The 19,849-nt window shown below is 37.7% G+C and overlaps 1 protein-coding gene across 1 annotated transcript in view; it reads left to right on the top strand.

Annotated features, from left to right (window-relative positions):
* The first annotated feature begins 17,741 nt into the window (after nt 1-17,741).
* Nucleotides 17,742-19,849, top strand: part of LOC124777608 (probable tRNA N6-adenosine threonylcarbamoyltransferase, mitochondrial) — a 100,010-nt gene continuing 97,902 nt past the window's right edge. Inside the window, exon 1 of the mRNA XM_047253069.1 lies at nt 17,742-18,051. Coding sequence (XP_047109025.1) covers nt 17,825-18,051 — 227 coding nt within the window. The 5' untranslated portion in view covers nt 17,742-17,824. The remainder of the gene's footprint in view (nt 18,052-19,849) is intronic.

Raw genomic sequence — 19,849 nt, 5'->3', positions numbered from 1 at the left:
TGTGGAATCTCACGCTGCGCTAAGCTGAAATCCGCTCTCACGGTTTACTTGATTGTTGTGTAGACATATTTCCACTGCCTCTTTGACACCCAAGTCCTAGAAATCGTTGGTACTGCGTAGGTTCTTCGTTTTTTTTCAGATTCGAAGGTGTGTTCCTTACTGATTCTATGCTCTGCTACTGCGCAGTGAGGGATTCTGCAATTGAGAAAATACGCCAGGATCACTCAGTACTGAAGGTGGCAGCGTTCACAGACGGAATGGACAGCAACCAGAACTCGACGCCCATGCCAGTGCCATGCCACAATCCCCCATCATGAGTCACGTCACGCACCACCGATGCAGCAACCCCTTCCAGAGGCACGTAATTGGCCCGCCTGCGGATGTGGACAGTGGTCGACCGACTTTGTAGGTAGGTGGAACAAAGCATCCAGACACTTTGCTTGAAGATGATGGTTATGAAGCTCATTCGAATTGTTGCGGCGAAATTACGTTACCCGAGAAGAGTTCATCATAACTGATTCTCTTTCAAAAACACTCACAAATAAAATAAGAAAAAAGGAGGTGAAACAAATTTTGTGTCATTGTTTTGAATGAAAAAACTCTTGTGGATAATTTCTAGCAGGTCTCCTCAGTATTTCAATATGTCATCGTTGATAGTCTAGTCTCTGAAAGATTTTTAAAATTCATTAATAGCTCTGATGACAGAACTACTAAGATACTATGGCATTTGTGCTACAAGTAATACATAACGAGAAACTAATTGCTCAGAGTAAGGACAGGGCTGAAGTTTTGAATGGTAATTCAAACTTTTTGGAGTGTAGAGCGCTCCAACGTTCCTTCACTGTTTTGCACATTTATTGAATTTAGTACTATCGTAAGCCATGTCAAAGATCAAAGAATGCAGAATTTTTTTCTCACTTTGAATAGCCTCGCTACTTTTTCTTCCATGTCATTCAGAAGAATTAGCGCTCTAGATCAAGAAATGAAGAAACAGATGCTTACAGTATCTGTCATGTGGCGAAGTTCTGCGTCCTGCTTGCTTAAAACCATCCACAAATACTGTAGTATACTAGTTTGTTTTTGTTCCTTCAATAAGAAAATAGATACACCTGAGAAATGAAATGAAGATCTTTATACTGCTAGCTCTTGGATCTGAAATCCTGACGCAATCTGTACAGAAATTTTCGGTGTTGCTGTCACATCATTTGATGTATTGGAAGCCACAGATTGTGATATTGGGCACTCTGTAACAAAAATTAGTGAATTCACAGAAATACGGGAAACAAAACATGTTACATGTGAAACAATATGGGGAAGATTCGTTTGTTGCCAATATATGGAACATATAAATGTCCTACGTATGACAGTGCAGTCAATTTTGAAACAAACATCACAATAATTTACAGCAAAATTTTGAACACAGTAATGAGTCAGTAACAAGATGGACACATGGATACTCTGGTAGTTCTGGAACTTCTAAATGTAGGTAATTTTGGTCAGTACAAACAGGGTTTCGCTGAATTTGCTTTACAATAATGAAAAAACTGCTATGGGCTATTTTTAGATTTTATTCTTCTTTAGATCACAGCTATGGTTGGGTTCACTTCAGGGGAAATGTGGCATAAAACTGATGGTAATTTGTTGAGGCTGTGCAAACGAAATAACAAAAACAATAAACTATAATTTGAAGAAGCCAGCGCTGTGACTGGCCGATTGTCAAGCAGATTCGAGACAATGCTGATTTCTTCTCATTTGTAAGATTATCTTGACAAACATCCTGGGTTAGTAAGAGGTGACATTAGTCGAAGACAGAATAGTCTTATCGTGTTTTTGAGTGATTCTCAGGTATTTGAATAGCTATGATCATACTGACATACTCATTTTTCTATTCAGATTAGTTTTGAGATGCACATTTAAGTTTGATATTTGAGGGGTTTTTGAGTCTTTTATTATGTTTAGAGTTACGTCAGATAAAGTAATAGTAATAATAATAATCTAGTAATAAGTTCTACTGCCTAACAGCGAATCATAGCTATGACTAGGGAACTGATTCTACATTTTGGGTACCTTGTCACTAAGTTTTGGTATGTACACTGGTCATGTGTCTTGGGAAACCCTAACCGCACATAAATTAAATTCTTTTATCGTTAATGACAGAGCATCTTTATGTCATATTTTACCTACATTTACAACATATCTTGATCAATTACATATCTGAAAAGTATTTTCTTCCAACTGAGCTTCAAGAGACAACTCAGACATTTCCCTTTTAACGAGACATCATTGACTTTATGGCACATTGAACCCCATGCTGCATAACACAGATTTAGCAGTATTTTTGACACACTGTATTTCACAGTGCCTATAATTTTAGAAGACCAATAGATTTCTGATCATTTATCTGTGTAATTTCTCACAGCAGTTCAGTGTTGTGTATGTTGATTCCGATGCACTTACAATAACACACACTTTTTAGCTTTAAGAGTTCATAGATACTGGTTTCAGTATACCTTAAATACAAACAAAATTGACATAATATCTGAACAAATATGCTTTAGAATTTCTGCATGAAAAATCTTAATTTGTAAGCTTTATGGCAAGTTAGTGAACTTCAGTGCATGATTATAGTGACTAAGCATTTGGAAGCTGCACTTGTGTAACTGTATAGCAACTGGATAACCACATATCAGCAACTAATGGTCTCTGCCAGGGCCCTGCTGGCTGCAAATACGATACATATACTAGCGATCAAGTTGACAATTACAGCCTTCATAGAGACAACAATATAGATGTCAGTTTGGGCAACGTGAACAGGTTGTTATCTTTATTAAATGCTTGGCCACATCTAAGTTGCTACACATTGAGAACTTTTATTCTGAAAAGTGTGAGAGACTTCTATGGCATTGCAGTTCAGAATGTATTGATAGTAAGTTCATAGCCACTACAGGAGTCTCTCTTGCACCCACACCACTGCATTGATACAGTGAAATAAATTAGGAATATAGCCAAAGAAAAAATTAGGTGTTTGTTCCACAACCCAACCCAACCCTCCTGCTGAATTTGCTACTTCAGGATATGGGAAGCTCCACCAAACACTAACAGTTCATCGATTTATAGTTCATCCTGGGGCTCAAAAAACTCTTATGCTAATGATGCATTGGGTTGATATGTCTGTTTATAGCTTCACTGCAGCAGCTATACTCTGCTAGTCAGATAAAATTTGGGTGTGATTCTATTTGACTACTTTTGTCTGTTAGTTAATTAGTTGTTTTATTGTTCCATGGGTCATTTTGCATGATAAATTGTAATGATGTGTAAAGAGTCATTTTATGTTCACATCGCAAATTAATTTGTAAATATTGCTATCTGCAGTACACTCTGTTACATGAATATGGCATGGACTACTCCTTCAGCGTCATCAGACAGAGTAGATGAAGAGAGACGTTGTTTTTGTTGTGGTCTTCAGCCCAGAGACTGGTTTGATGGAGCTCTCCATGCTACTCTAACCTGTGCAAGCTTCTTCATTTCCCAGCCCCTACTGCAACCTACATCCTTCTGAATCTGCTTAGTGTATTCATCTCTTGGTCTCCCTCTACGATTTTTACCCTCCACGCTGCCCTCCAATACTAAATTGGTGATCCCTTGATGCCTCAGAACATGTCCTACCAACTGATCCCTTCTTCTAGTCAAGTTGTGCCACAAATTTCTCTTCTCCCCAATTCTATTCAATACCTCCTCATTAGTTATGTGGGCTACCCATCTAATCTTCAGCATTCTTCTGTAGCACCACATTTCGAAAGCTTCTATTCTATTCTTGTCTAAACTATTTATCATCCATGTTTCACTCCACTTCCAGAAACGACTTCCTGGCATTTAACATGTTAACAAATTTCTCTTCAGAAATGCTTTCCTTGCCATTGCCAGTCTACATATTATATCCTCTCCACTTCGAACATCATCAATTATTTTGGTTCCCAAATAGAAACACTCATTTACTACTTTAATTTGACCACATTCAATTATCCTCGTTTTGCTTTTGTTGATGTTCATCTTATATTCTCCTTTCAAGACAATGTCCATTCCGTTCAACTACTCTTCCAGGTCCTTTGCTGTCTCTGACAGAATTACAGTGTCATCAGAGAACATCAAAGTTTTTATTTCTTCTCCATGGATTTTAATTCTTACTCCAAATCTTTCTTCTGTTTCCTTTACTGCTTGCTCAATATACAGATTGAATAACATCGGGGAGAGGCTACAACCCTGTCTCACTCCCTTCCCAACCACTACTTCCCTGTCATGTCCCTCGACTCTTATAACTGCCATCTGGTTTCTGTACAAATTGTAAATAGCCTTTCGCTCTCTGTATTTTACCCCTGCCATCTTCAGAATTTAAAACAGGGAGTTTTCCAATGAACACTGTCAAAAGCCTTCTCTAAGTCTACAAATGCTAGAAACATAGGTTTGCCTTTCCTTAATCTTTCTTTTAAGCTAAATCGTAGGCTCAGGATTGCCTCATGTGTTCCAACATTTCTATGGAATCCAAACTGATCTTCCCCGAGGTCGGCTTCTACCAGTTTTTCCATTGTCTGTAAAGAATTCGCGTTAGTATTTTGCAGCTGTGACTTGTTAAACTGATAGTTCGGTAATTTTCACGTCTGTAAACACCTGCTTTCTTTGGGATTGGAATTATTATATTCTTCTTGAAGTTTGAGGGTATTTCACCTGTCTCATACATCTTGTGCACCAGATGGTAGAGTTTTGTCAGGCCTGGCTCTCCCAAGGTTGTCAGTAGTTCTAATGGAATGTTGTCTACTCCCAGGTCCTTGTTTGGAGTTAGGTCTTTCAGTGCTCTGTCAAACTCTTCACACAATATCATATCTCCTATTTCATCTTCACCTACATTCTCTTACATTTCTTATAATATTGTACTCAAGAACATCGCCCTTGTATAGACCCTCTATATACTCCTTCCACCTTTCTGCTTTCCCTTCTTTGCTTAGAACTGGGTTTCCATCTGAGGTCTTGGTATTCATTAAGATGGTTCTCTTTTCTCCAAAGGTCTCTTTAATTTTCCTGTAGGCAGTATCTATCCTAACCCTAGTGATACATGCTTCTACATCCATACATTTGTCGTCTAGCCATCTCTGCTTAGCCATGTTGCACTTGCTGTCGATCTCATTTTTGACATGTTTGTATTCCTTTTTGCCTCCTGCACAAGGGTGTTGCAAGTGATTTCCTTTGTAGACTCATTGCATTTTCCCAGTAAGCTACCAATAAACCAAAGTCTACTACTTGTTTTACTTACAATTGAGCCTATGTGTTCACTTCGTTTTAAAAACATACCAATAAATGTACCTAGGAATTAGTATGAGTTGACTGAATTTTGTACAGCTGTTTTCAGACAGTACTTTATTTGAAAATAACTTGATACTTTGAGGTTACTATCAATATTCTCTGGCAGGTCATTAATTTCAAGATCACTTCTGGTACCTATATTGCAAACAAATGTGTTGAGCGCTTGTTCCAACAATAGGGCAAAGCTTTCTGTTGCAGGAATCTACAGTATATCATGTCTCAAAGAGAGGCTATCTGAGATGCACATTGAATACAGAATCTGAGAAAGATTCCATTAGATTCCGGAGTTATGTTTAATTAGTTATTAAAATGTTCTGTTGGCACATAGTTAGAACAAATTCAGAATATATCGTTATTGTGGAACACAAATAGTTCTTTATTCTCAAGAAGTAATGAGTGCCATCGATATAGGAACTCAAATTGATTCCAAATTTCTAGATTTGCAAAAGACTTTTGATATCCTTCCTTACAAATGGCTTTTAATCAAATTGCAGGCCCATGGAGTATATTCTCACTTGTGTGACTGGATTCATGATTCCCTGTAAGAAAGGTCATGGTTCATAGTAACTGAGAGATAGTCATTGAGTAAAACATAATTGATATCTGGCGTTCTGCAAGGAAGAGTTATAGGCCCTCTGCTATTACTAATTTACATAAATAATATGGGAGACAATCTGATCAGCTCTCTCAGATTGTTTGCAGATGATTTTGTCACTTACCATCTAGTAAAGTCATCAGAAGACCAAATCAATTGCAAGTTTTTTAGGCAAAATATCTGTATGTTGGCAACAATGACAACTGACCTCAAAAAATGAAAAGTGTGAGGCCACAGCGGCAGCAGGGCAACAGAGCAAAACGCTTTTGTTTGCTTAGAGCACATCTCGCGTCCTTGACAAAGCTGTTACATTCCTTAAACTTAAACTTCAATCTTCTTTCGAAACTGACCATAAGTGAGAAATGTGAGAGCTGTTGTTGGGCAGTGAGGAGGGGGATTTGTTTCCAACCTTGTAGGATATATTTTCACGAGGGGTGGGGGATATGAAATAGGGAGAACATCGGGAAAACAGAAGGGCCTCTTTCCTGACACCCCACAATGTGCAGCAGGAAAACTTTAACTGAGGAACAGGAAAAGAAAATATGTGCCCTTCAGGTACAGTTGGAGGAAGCAAGGAAGGATCAAGGGAGATAGAGGGAGGAGAAAGGGAACGTGATCTGGGAGTTTTATTATCAACATTAAAAGCAGGTATCTGCCAGTGTCAGAGTTAGGTGGACAAGAGCCTCGGGCAGACCTATGAGCAGGAAATCTCTAGCACACTTTAGCTAATGTCAGGTATCCTAGGAATATGCAGAGTGTTAGGAAGAAGAAAGTGCTGTGTTAGGTAGTAGCCATGGGCGAGATGTAGGCCATCATTTACAGGAAAGTTTGGGGGCAGTATACCAGGCCACTAGCATTTTCAAATTAAATGCAGAGCTAAGTCAAATGAGGCGACTTAGGGTTTTTATTTAAGGATTTTTCAAAAGAGGACCATATAGTGATAGTGAATGGGAAAGGAACAAGGCTGGAGAGGGATGGGACATATGACATGAATGGTGACCTGGGCAGGATAGTTTCCCTGATTCACAACACCGATGTACATTTTGTTGAGCTGTTCCACATTCATGATAAGCCACACCTTAATGGAGCTGTAAGGTGGATTAATGTGAGATTAGAGAGGGCAGTGATAGCAGTCAACTCTGGTGCCTGTTGGAACTACCAATAGATGGGATTTCACTAGGCCTAGCCTACACCTAAACAGGACTGGGAAGACAACAGTGGTACAGCTACTTCATGAAAATATAGTAGGTAGATCCCGGGCCATGCTTGGCCAGATACCTACTGCCACATATAGGAGAAGTATATCTTTTTTTAGGATAAATTGAAACAACAGGTTTCCCTGCCTAAAGAGTATCTTTAGCAATTTAAAATCACTCACAATATAGATTTTGACACATCAAATGATATGCATGTTACATGTCATAAAGAAAAAGAAACCACTGGGAAAAGCAGCATGGGACATTTCATAGACTTAATAATTCTTCATCAAGCCATGCTTTCAATAAAAAAAGTACAACAATTTTAAGTTGTGCTCCAACCTTTGAGCAGCACTGTAGTTTGTGCTGCTGCGCCCTGGTGTAGAGATACAGAAGTCGAATTTCTGGTATTGCCATTTTATGAAATGACAGACTCTTACTGTAGGACTACTTCAAAGAGCAGAGTACCATACATTTATATCAGAAAAGCAACACACTTCAAATCAAGATATGAGCTTACTACGGTAAGTAAAGACAAACATATTGAAATATCTGCTACTGAACTAATAGGCATGATAATGCCAAGAAATTAATTATATTATGTGTGTATTAATACCCCATTGGCAGTGTGGACACTGTTTTCGATAAATTAACAAAAGTTAAAGACAAAATCTCAAGTACAAAAGTCAACATAATTTTTGTTGAGACACGAACATAAACACAAATATCATAAATGAAATTAGTAGCACAATCCTTCCATATCTTTCAGAGTTTTGGCCTATTCTTGTTGTTCAATAGTGCAAAAAGTGTTATTACAGTGACAGCGTCAGTAATTGATCATCTGCCCACAAATATGCACAGGGAAAAGTGTATTGTAGCTGTAATAGATCTTGATCTGTCAGGCCATTTCTGCAAAGTACTAACAGTAAAATCGGGTGTTGAAAATTTCCCTAATTTGCAGGCTCACACAAGAAATTTATCATAAATCAAAATACAAGATTTTTTCAGAAGAACTAAAAAAAAAGCTGAGATGAAGTGCATAGAAAAATCAATGTAAAACTGAAATTCCACAAATTTCAACATCATTTAAATTAAACTTTGAAAAGACATTTCCAAAAGTACATACATTAGTTCCAACGTCTCACAGGACGACAGCCGGTTTTATGAAGTCCTCCCAAACCCTTAAGCACATCATTACCAAGAAAATTTTTTTTAAATTTGCATCATAGGTACAAAGACATATGGGGGAAGGTGCTGACTACTGCAAAAAAGTTACTTAATGGCAAAATAACATACAATGTAGATAATAAAAGTAAATCAGGGATGTCATAAAAGAGGAATCAGGGAGAGACAAACAATGTCATAATGACATACCGGTAAGAGAGGGGCATAAAGTAATATATGATCTACACCACCTAGCAAATTACGTGAAAGAGCATTTTTCAAGTATTGTAAGTACAACGACGTTGCTACTAAATACAGTGCCTGAAGTCAGTAAAACTGTAAAAGAAAAACTAAAAAATAAGATCCCATTAAGCTTAGATGAATCACCAGTGTAGGTACTGAAACAATGAGCAGAGAGTGTACAAGCTCCCTTAATAAATGTGATAAACGAATCTTTCACATGGGGGAAATTTTGAGAACATTTAAGAGGCAAGAGCTGTACCTCTGCTACAGAAAGGTAATGCAGGAGTCAATGAAAATTACTGGATCATTTCCGTGCTGCCATCATTCTAAAAAATAACGGAGTTAATTATGAAATAGAGATGAATGAGTTACTACAATAAATACGACCTTTTAAGATAGTCACAGTTTGGTTTCTGAAGTGGTAGAACTATGGAATCAGCCACAAAAGTGGTACTTGATGCTCTTGACATAGCGAGTTTCACATGTATAATTTTAGATCTTCCTAAGGTGTCTGACATTGTTGACCATAAGATTCTACTAAATAAGCTAGAAGCATTAGGAATAAGAGGTGTAGCTGATCATACCCAGCAGACAGGGTAAAAAATTCTCTTTGCTGATGGCAGTAGTACTTTAGTCAATGAGAAAACCAGACAACTCCTTGCTTAGAAAGCAAATGAAGCCCTCAATAAAGTTTACAATTGGTCAATAAGCAATAAAATGACATTCAACACAAAGAAAACAAATTTGTTGAAGAGCGAAATGACACTATTCAATTAAATATAGATGGCACCTCTATAGAGTGCATAACAAATGCGGAATTTCTACAAATAATACTGATTCACAGTTTATATGTTATGAACATGCAAAGATACTTGCAAATAGAATGTCATCAGAAGCTATGCCGTTAGCGTCCTGTCATCAGTGTGTAATAGCCAGTATCTTTTAGTCATATGTACACTCAATTATTAGCTGCCCATGTCCAAAGGATGACTCGAACCCCCGCCTGGACCAGCCGCATAGTCCATGACTGCAGCGCCTTAGACTGCATGGCTAATCCCACGCAGCTACTGCGTCTTTGCCTTTCTGTCTTCGATATACAAGTTTATGGCACATTGATGCTTTTTATGTTGCAGCAGTTATGGGAACAGTTAAAATTACTGAAAATTTTGTGTTGTGACAGTATGATAAGAAGTAATTTGTAGAAAATGCAGAATTTTGACACTGATGACATCCTCATAGATAACTCCCACTGACCGGATGGGCTTCTGTTTATTATCTGCTACTGCAGAATCCTGACGTTTCTATTATAACCTGTATCCTAACCTGATATCCAGATTAGTTTGGGAGGCAACAATTTCGTTGGAAGTTGGCGAAGCCAACAAATGTGAAAGCAAAACGCTCTCTAAGTTAATAGATTGCAGCATACCGTAGCCATAGTTCTCGGATACAGTGGAACTGAACGGTATGGTTGAGAGTAGGCAAAGCCAAGGAATGTGACAGGGAAAAGCCTGTTTGTGGTGACAGACAGGTCTGTAGAGTAACCTGAGTTCTAGGTTATGTTGGGATGCAATAGTTTGACTGTGAGGTAGCGAAATCAATGAATATGATAGTGGAAAAGCTTTGATGACAGACTAATCTCTTGCATAGCCCGAGGTCTAGATGAGATTGGGATACAATAGTTTGGTAGTGTGTTGGAGAAAAAACTAATGTGACAGGGAAAAAGCTGTCTGTGGTGAGTGACAGATGTGTACTGTAGCCTGTCGTCTACGTTAAGTTGGAATGCAACAGTTTGATTGTGAGTTGGTGAATCCAGCGAATGTGTGAGCGAAAAAGGTGGCTGTGATGAAAAACTCCTCTGTAGCATAGCCTGAGATCAGTGTTAGGTGGAGTGTGAAAATTTCGTAACGAGTTGTTGTAGTAGACGAAAGCCAATACAAGTGTACAATTGTTTGGTTGAATTGTATCATATGTCAAGATATAAGATCTTATTTGCAATAACATATTTGTATTTGTGATTTTGTCGAATATTTGGAAGATGTGGTTAAATTATGTGTTAATAGTACAAAGTGCCAGCTGATGTTATTTACAAATGAGTAAGCTATTGTCATTGCCTAAGGACGACATATTGACGAGTGAAGGTATTCAGTTTGTTGTTGTAATTTATATTTAGCTATTAGTTCGGAATATGTCTTGATCTATGATGTTTACTTTGTTGGAAATATTTCACCATTTTCAAATATAATGTAAGCTACATTTACTAGTGAAGAAAATAATATTAGAGAGATTCTGCTTGGCTCTCTGTATGTGACTGATTTGTTGTATTGTCTTCCCCTCCCCCTCATTCATCGTGGGAGCTGTTATTAACAAAAGAACCACGAGACTGTAAGACCACTTCAAGTTTCCTTCTTTCATGTGATGGGTTTGACGTCTTTCTTTTCATAGTACGTTTTTTCAATTACATGAAACGTATTTTGAGAAAATTATTGTGCTTGTCTTACTCTGATAGTTTCTCCAGTATTGATAGCTGTCAGTAATTACTCGATTTTGTGCTGAACAATTCATCTACAGTATTTGTAAAATTCGTACTGAAATCTTATTTTGATAACTGAAATGTATTTTTGAATGTTTTCCACTTTTACCAGAGAAATCTCTTTTCATTTCATGCTGCATGTTCTGACCTCCATTACAGCAGGAGAGTGTGTTTTTACGATACTCGGTTCTTTTCTCCTTCTAATAATTATTTCTCTCGCTACAATGATCGTAAATCGAAGTATCTGTTTCACGATGTGGCAGATTTTCTTACTGTAAACTGCTTCGCTTTGTTACACATGACTGATTGACAATTCACACAGTAAACAGTTTTTTTTAATACAGGTGTTAAAGTTATTGAACACAGAAGTGAATGAAAAGTGCCATAGTCTGCTGTAGCTGTATTTATTCAGGTTAGTCATAGACCCACACAACCGATTTAGCAACTTTTAAGTTGCGCTTTCCAGTGTATATAAATGCTATCTCGTATTGTGTGGGAGTTGTTACAGAATGCCACAGAGTAACTGTTGGCATGGCTAGGTTAAGTTCTCAATCCCCCTCAACTGATAAAAAACCGTCATTAGTTGATAAAAACCCATAATCAATGATGAATATTATGCCTGTATTAAAATCATGAACTGTCATCACTTTAGTGATTAAAATATGTTCTTGTTGGTCCATGTAAGGCAACACACAATGTGCCTCATAGATGTTATCCAGGGAAGTACTGAGTCCAAAAGTCAACACACTCACGTGTATTTGTTACCAACAGCAGCTCACAATGTAATGTTTTCGAAGCATTTGCCATGGTTGACAGCTGGGTACTCGGATGGCAGCCATAGCACATGTTTCGACAACACACGGGATGCTCATGGCTTAGTTGCTTGTGCTTTTAACACAGACATTCATCGCAGAAAATGTTTTTTAATCAATTGATAGTGGTTTTTATCAGTTGAATTTTCTCATTTTGAGAGTATTGAAGGCGCAATATGTTCTCCTTTCTTAAACACATTCAGCAGCATAGATCGCATGTACATATGGACATGGCCTTTTGCTGCTTTGGGTTTCTAAATACCTTAGTTACGAAAAACCTTTCATAATGAACTGATTTTTATCCACTTGACAACTTGGCATGAGGTTTCAACGTTTAATGAACAAATTATACAACAAAAAGATTTTTAAGATCTGAAGATGAGCGCATAGTGTGTCAAAACCAGTTGTCTTAAATAAAGAGATATTTTATGTGATCTAGGTTGTTGAAAATTCTTTCAATTTTTATCAATTGACGAGAGCTGAGCACTTCGCCTAGTCATGCCAACAGTCACTCTGTGGCATTTTGTAACTACTCCTCCACACCTTGTGACATAGCATTTACATGCACCAGAAGATGCAACTTAAAGGTTGGGAAACCATTTGTGTGGGCCTCTTATTGACTTGAATAAATGTACCTACAGAGGGATTTTCATTCAATTTTATATTTAATAATCTTAACACCTGTGTTAAAAAAATCTGTTTATTGCATGAATAGTCAATCAATCAAATATAACTATTTTCGCTGTGGCTGCTTCAGTTTAAAATTATCTCTTTATTACATTCACAAAATGGACACATATGTGATGATGATTTGGCATATTATTTTATGGCGTTTCTCGCCTTTTTCCTGCATCACTTGCCAAAGTTGATGACTCATATCAAACAGCCGGCTGGAGTGGCCGAGCGGTTCTGGGTGCTACAGTCTGGAGCCGCGCGACTGCTACGGTTGCAGGTTCGATTCCTGCCTTGGGCATGGATGTGTATGATGTCCTTAGGTTAGTTAGGGGACTAATGACCTCAGCAGTTAAGTCCCATAGTGCTCAGAGCTATTTGAACCATTTGAACCATATCGAACATTGCTCTTTATCCTAAATCTAAGTGTCATGCCTGATGTGAAAAAGTGCAGAGAAAATATGGTAAGAGATAAAAGGTTTCAAATTTATGTAAATTTATGTAAATTGTTGCACGTCACTAATTACTATTGTTCTCAAACACTGGATGAATAAAAATTAGGTATTTGCACGTCATTGCCTACACTTCCACTTCACCCCCACCTTCATCCCTTTGCTAGATGGCTGGTTCTTGTCCCCCCCCCCCCCCCCCAATCTCCTACCGATTCTTTCCAACCAGTAAATTATATGTGTACAAAGTCTGGTTTTGGAGAAAATGTGGACTTTACATTTGTACACTTTTGTAATAATATTATGTATGGATATATTCTTCTGACCTGATTTTGATGAAATGAAGCGTATACAGTGATCAAACCCATACTCAGGTCACCTGCAAAAACCCCATGAAACTTCATCTAGTAGCTTTGGAGATTAAAGTGTTTAAAGAGAAATAAACAGACACAATGGTTTTACAGTGTTAGTATTGATATGGTAGTCACATATGTTTGTGGAAAGTTAAGACCAAGGATTACAGCGATCTAGGTAACTATCCAACTGCTAATAATTCTTTAATAGAAACAAAGAGCAGTTGAATCTATGGCAAACAGAGAAACTGTAATTTTAACAAAACACATCATTGCAAACTTAACCAAAATTGTTAATTTTGTCTTTTTTGCACTTAGAAATCTCTCTCATCATCTTGACCTTATTTTTACTCAGTCTGATCTACACCATAATATTTTGATGTACTGTAGATAAAATTTTTAAGAAAGTGTTTACTCTAGATAAGAGAGCAGTCAGAACAATGTGTGAAGCTGATAAAGAACACTTTGCAGCAATGTCTTCAGGGCATAGGGATTCTTATATTCCCTAATGTAATATGTGGTTCATAAAAACCGTGAGTTATAGGTAAATGTAGAATTGCTTACCACAATATTAAAAGTAAAACATTCCACATAGTCTGTGAATCCCTGTCTAGAGTTCAGAATTGAATGTTACATTCTAGTGCACAGATTTATAACAGGTTATTGGTGGTCTTCAAGCAAGGAACTGAAAATCCCCAAATACTCAGAAAGAAAGTGAAAAACCCTTCATTGGCAATATCTATAAATTATTGGAATACGGTATATGGAGATCAAAACACGTCTAAAAACGAAATCATATTATCTGTAATTTGTCCCACTTAATACATTACATAACTGAGGTGCTTTACTTTTCTTCATGATATCCTTCTTCACGACAGTGTGCATGAATTCGCATGTGTTGGGTATTACATAGCTCAATGATTGAAACTTCCTGGCAGATTAAAACTGTGTGCCCGACCGAGACTCGAACTCGGGAGAGCTTCTGTAAAGTTTGGAAGGTAGGAGACGAGGTACTGGCATTTACATGCTGTGAGTACCGGCCGTGAGTCGTGCTTCGGTAGCTCAGATGGTAGAGCACTTGCCCGCGAAGGCAAAGGTCCCGAGTTCGAGTCTCGGTCGGGCACACAGTTTTAATCTGCCAGGAAGTTTCATATCAGCGCACCTCCGCTGCAGAGTGAAAATCTCATTCTAGCTCAATGATTGTCTGGACATTGCTGTTGAAAATTCTTAATCCTTATCATTTCTTCCTGTTGCCAGGAATCACAATGTTGTTAACAAACATTTGTGTAGTTAAATTACTTGTCTATTTACAAATAATTTCACCAAGTCATGTGGTTTGTCATGTAACGCACAGAGAACATTAATAACCAAAAACTGCCATTGCTTAAGCAGGCACTGTCTTGAACATTTGATTCTATGATACTTTTTTATCATGTTCTTAAGGGTAGTAAGGAACACAGATCACAACAGAATTTCATGTATTAAGCGACATTATTCTGAAGTGAAACATTTGTGATAGGTTAGCTTCTTGTGCTTGTCACTGAAAGTTCGTGCCTAGAGCGACAGATGACAGGTCTGCAGTAAATAAAAATTGTGTCATATGGACACACTATATTTGCTGCAATTTCTTACATGCACGAATATTTGCACAGATGGATCATTGGGTGTGGTCTAGTCTTTGAGTGACCACTGTGTTAGTTAGTTTCATGTTCCATGGATCATTTACATGATACATCATATTGACGTGAAATGAGTCATTTACATTCACATTGGAAATTTATTTTTTAAATATGATTACATTCTGAACATTGTAAGTTTACTTAATATACATATATGAGTTATATCTCATATCTTTTATACATTATAATAATGGAAACTCCTCCACAGAATAGGCATCGTCAAGAAAAAACTTTTTCAGCTTGTTTTCAAATTTTATTTTGCTGTCTGTTATACACTTAATATCAGTGGACAAGATATCAAAAATTTTAGTTGCATCATTGACCATCCATTTTTGTGCTAAGGACAACCTAAACATGGAGTAATCAATGTTATTTTTCATTCAGGTATTATTATTGTGTACATTGTTATTCATTTTGAACTGCAGTGGATTATTTACAACAAACTTCACGAGGGAATAAATATTCTTTGAAGTGGTAGTCAGAATGCTCAACTCCTTAATCAGATGCCTACAAGATGATCGTGGATAAGCACCACATATTATTCTTACAACATGTTTTTGAGCAATAGAGACTTACTTTCTTTCTTAAAGATGAGCTATCCCAGAATATTCTTCCATACGACAGGTCAACTTACTGATTTGTCACTCCCCAAAACTTGCAGTGATTCCAAGTGCAAATGTGAATGGAATAAGTTGTTTTAGGTTTTCCAAAATGTACCTTTTCCCATTTAGATTATCATCAATATGGACACCCAAGATTATTTTGTAGTTTCCACCCTATTTATTATTTCCTCGTAATGTCTTGCACCTGTCATTTTTGCAGTACTCTTAGAAGTGTAGAACTGAATATGTTGTGTCTTTTTAAAGTTGAGGGTGCGACAATTTGCAGAAAACCAGTCAATGACACTGTTTCCGTATGTATGTTTCGATTGATTACAATACTAGTGTCTTCTACAAGGAGAGGTAATCCTGCTTGTTGTATATTAGACGGAAGATCTTTAGCATACACTAACAGAAAATAATCACAACACCGAAACGTAATTACTGTAGAGTACTGACATTTTGGAAATACATTTGTCTAGGGAACATATTTAAGTGATTAACATTGCAAGAATACAGATTAATGTAAGTACATGATAAGACATTGCAAATGTGAAATGCTGATATATCAATAACTGGTGTAATTGCCAGAATATTGATTTCAAGCATGCAAAGGTACGTGGATTTTTTTGTACAGCTTCTGGTTGTCAATTTGTGGGATGGAGTTGCATGCCTGTTGGACATGGTCGGTCCGGACAGGAACAATTAATGCTGTTTGCGGATGATGCTGGAGTTCTCTTCCGATGATGTCCAATATATATTTTATTGGAGACAAATTTGCTGATAAAGCAGGTGCAGGCAACATATCGACACTTTGTAGAGCATGTTGGATCGCAACAGTGGTATGAGAGAGAGCGTTAACCCATTGGAAAACACCCCCTGGAATGCTGTTCATAAATGACAGCACAACAGGTTGAATCACCAGTCTGACATACAAACTTGTAGTCAGGGTGCTTGGGATACTGACAAGAGTGCTCCTGCTGTCATACAAAATCACACTTCGGACCATAACTCCAGGTATAGGTCCAGTGTGTCTAGCAAAGTTAGTTACAGGCCCTCAACTGGCCTGATTCCAACCAACATGCTGCCATCACTGGGACCTAGGCAGAACCATCTTTTATCAGAAAACACAACAGACCTCCACCCTCCCCTCTGATTTGACACTACTGAAGTCGCAAATGGCAGTGGTTTGGGAAAAGTAGAATGTCCATTACAGGGCATCAGGCTTGGAGCCGTCCTTGAAGCAACCAATATGTAACAGTTTGCTGTGTCGCTTTAGTGACTGTTGCTGCTCAAATTGCTGCTGCAGATGCAGTACAATGCACCAGAGCCTTTCGTCAAACACGATGCTCTTCCCTCTGAGTAGTGCCATGGGGCCATCCAGGGCCTTGTCTTCTTGCGACTGTACATTCTTCTGACCACCGCTGCCAGTAGTTGTGTACAGTAGTTAAAATCCTGTCAAGTCTTTTTGCAGTATCGCAGAAGGAACTTCCAGCTTCTTGTAAAACTTTAACACAACCTCTTTTAAACTCAGTGAGATGTTGATAATAGCACTTTTGTCGACTTAATGGTATTCTTGATTAACATCAACTCAAAACGCCCAATCTCAATGGTAACCAACGCTCGCGACCGTTACAGCGTGTTTTTGAATCAAATATGAATTTCTTCCTCATAGTGGCGCCACGATCGACGGTCTCAAGCGACTTGAGCGAAATCTGAATATAAATCATTTTTGGGATGTAGAAATACGCCAACCAACATTTTTTTTGCCGACAGTGTAGATGGCGAACAATAGTGGACCTACCACGTATTTGGAAACGACGTCACTCACCCTCACCAAGGTCAGTTTCGAAACGTTCTTCCCAGGAATCCTTGGCGTTTCTTTCCGTGGCACTTCGTTGAGGGACTATGTGAATTCCGTTATTTCAAATGTACAGTATTTTGTAATGTTTTGACATTTCGTTCAGTTTCGTGACGTCCATACGAGACGACCTTAACATGGTCAATCATCGATAAGGAATATGTGTAGCCACGGCCGCCTATCTGGCCGTGGTGTAGCGTTAACTTTCCAAATACTTTGGTCTTTGGTGTGAAGTGTATGGCGTCTGCTAGTCTATTGCGTGTGTGGGAGGGAATGCGATGGCGGTGAAGCAAAACTGAGGAAGTTTAGCGAAAAGATGCCTCGCATTCCAAGTTCAGTTTTTCGGAGCATAAAATATGAAATTCAAAAACATTCAAGGAATTCTGTTTGCAATTTTTTCTCACAGCTTACATTTCCGACAAGAGAAAGATGTTTTGTCTTAGGGATCGAGACGAGTTGCGACGATACGGGGTGTGCAATTGTTGATAATAAAGGAAAAATTCTCGGTGAAGCCTTGCATTCCCAGCAGCAAGTGCACCTCGAGTATGTTATTTATTAATCTATAAGAAAGTGCGTTCTGTTATTTAAAGGTGTGCCACTCGCTGTCTAAGCGTGGTTCTCTGCAATTTTCGGTAAACACAAATGTTAATTACATCGTTCAAACTTGTGCTACTATCTAATCTAAAGTGGTCATGTAGTTGTAATAGGCCATCCAACTTACATGAAATTCCTGTGCAATTGAGAATGTGACATTATTGGATGAAATGCCGCAGTTTGTTGACGCTGACATATCCTGTGTCAAAACTTGAAGGCGATTTGATGTATCCTCAGCTATCCCTCACATTTTTTGTGAGTTGCCTTGGGGTACTTTCTGCGCAAGCATCTTTGTCTCTACCAAGCTACTGCAACCTAGAACCTCTGGAACTTGCATACTTTAGTAAAGTCAGCTTACAAGCAAAAATCCCATGAAACTTTATCTAGATGGCCTGTCTGTAAAATTTTTGCCTCGTGCACTATCTTTGAAAACAAAATTGACTATTCTATGATGCTCCAGGATGTGCACTATCAACCATTTCCTTCGTTCTGTCAAGCTTTGTCAAAATATTCTTCGCTTCCCAAATCAATCCAGTGCCTGTATATTATTTATTTGATCTACCCATATAATTTTGAGCTTTGTTCTGTAGTAACACATTTCAGAAGTTTCTATTCTCTTCTTGTATAGCAACCGTGCATATAATGTATGTCTCTCTTCCAGTCAAATGCCTTCAGAAAACACTTCCTAACATTTAAATCTGCTGTAGATATTAAAATGTTTTTATTTTTCAGAAACATTTTCCTTGTCATTGCCATCTACAGTTTATACACTCTTTGCTACAGGCATAATTATTTTGCTGCCAAATAGCAAAACCATCTATTACATTTAGTGTCTTATTTTCTAATCTAATTTTCTCCTCTTTGCTCGATGTGATTGGACTGCATTTCATTGTTTGTTTTATACTTTCATTGATACTTGCATTATAACCTATTTTCAGGTCACTACCATATCTATTCTGTTTAATTACCCTTCCAAGTCCTTTGATGTGTCTGACAGAATTAGAATGTCATTAGCAAAGGTTATAGATTTTATTTCTTCTCTCTGAACCTTAATTATTTCTCTAAGTTTGCATTGGTTTCTTTTTCTGTTTGAATAACCTGGGAGATGGGTTACACTACAGTCTCACTCCTACCTCAATGACTGCTTTCTTTTCATGGCCTTTGACTCTTTATAACTAGAGTGTGTTTTCAGCAAAAGTCATAGATAAACTCTCACTCCCTGTATTTTATTGCTGCTACCTTCAGAACTTTAGAGTGTGTACACCTTTTTTTCTTTTGCAGGAGCCACCAACTGACAATGTTTGCAGATGTCACAGTAATTTTTTTCAAGTTTTGTACAGACTCAGAATAGATACATCTTATATGTGTGTAAATGATTAAATATATAGGCTACTTGATACAAATTTCAGTGTACTTAATAAGACCACAAAATTGGGTGTTACATCATAATTAATACAAATTTGTAGATTTGACACACATAGCCTATATAGACAAAGATTTCAGTTTAGTGTAATGTTAATATTTTTTCATAGAATAAAAGCACTTATCAGTAAGGAAAGATTTCAGTTTCACTTTGATTGAATTCCCTTTGTGACACCTTACTGATGTTGACAATTTGTTGTACCATTTCTGTCCTTTAGTGCGCTGTCTGGGGTCTGTTGATTTTAATTTAGTTCTTTGTCCACATTAGTAACATTTCTTTCTTGTATTGTGCGTATCAGAGCATTTGGTTCTTTTGTTTTGATGC

Source organism: Schistocerca piceifrons, chromosome 2 (genome assembly GCF_021461385.2).
Source record: "Schistocerca piceifrons isolate TAMUIC-IGC-003096 chromosome 2, iqSchPice1.1, whole genome shotgun sequence".
Lineage (NCBI taxonomy): Eukaryota > Metazoa > Arthropoda > Insecta > Orthoptera > Acrididae > Schistocerca > Schistocerca piceifrons.
Note: the sequence above shows the minus strand (reverse complement) of the source record. Positions and strands in the feature narration are given on the sequence as shown.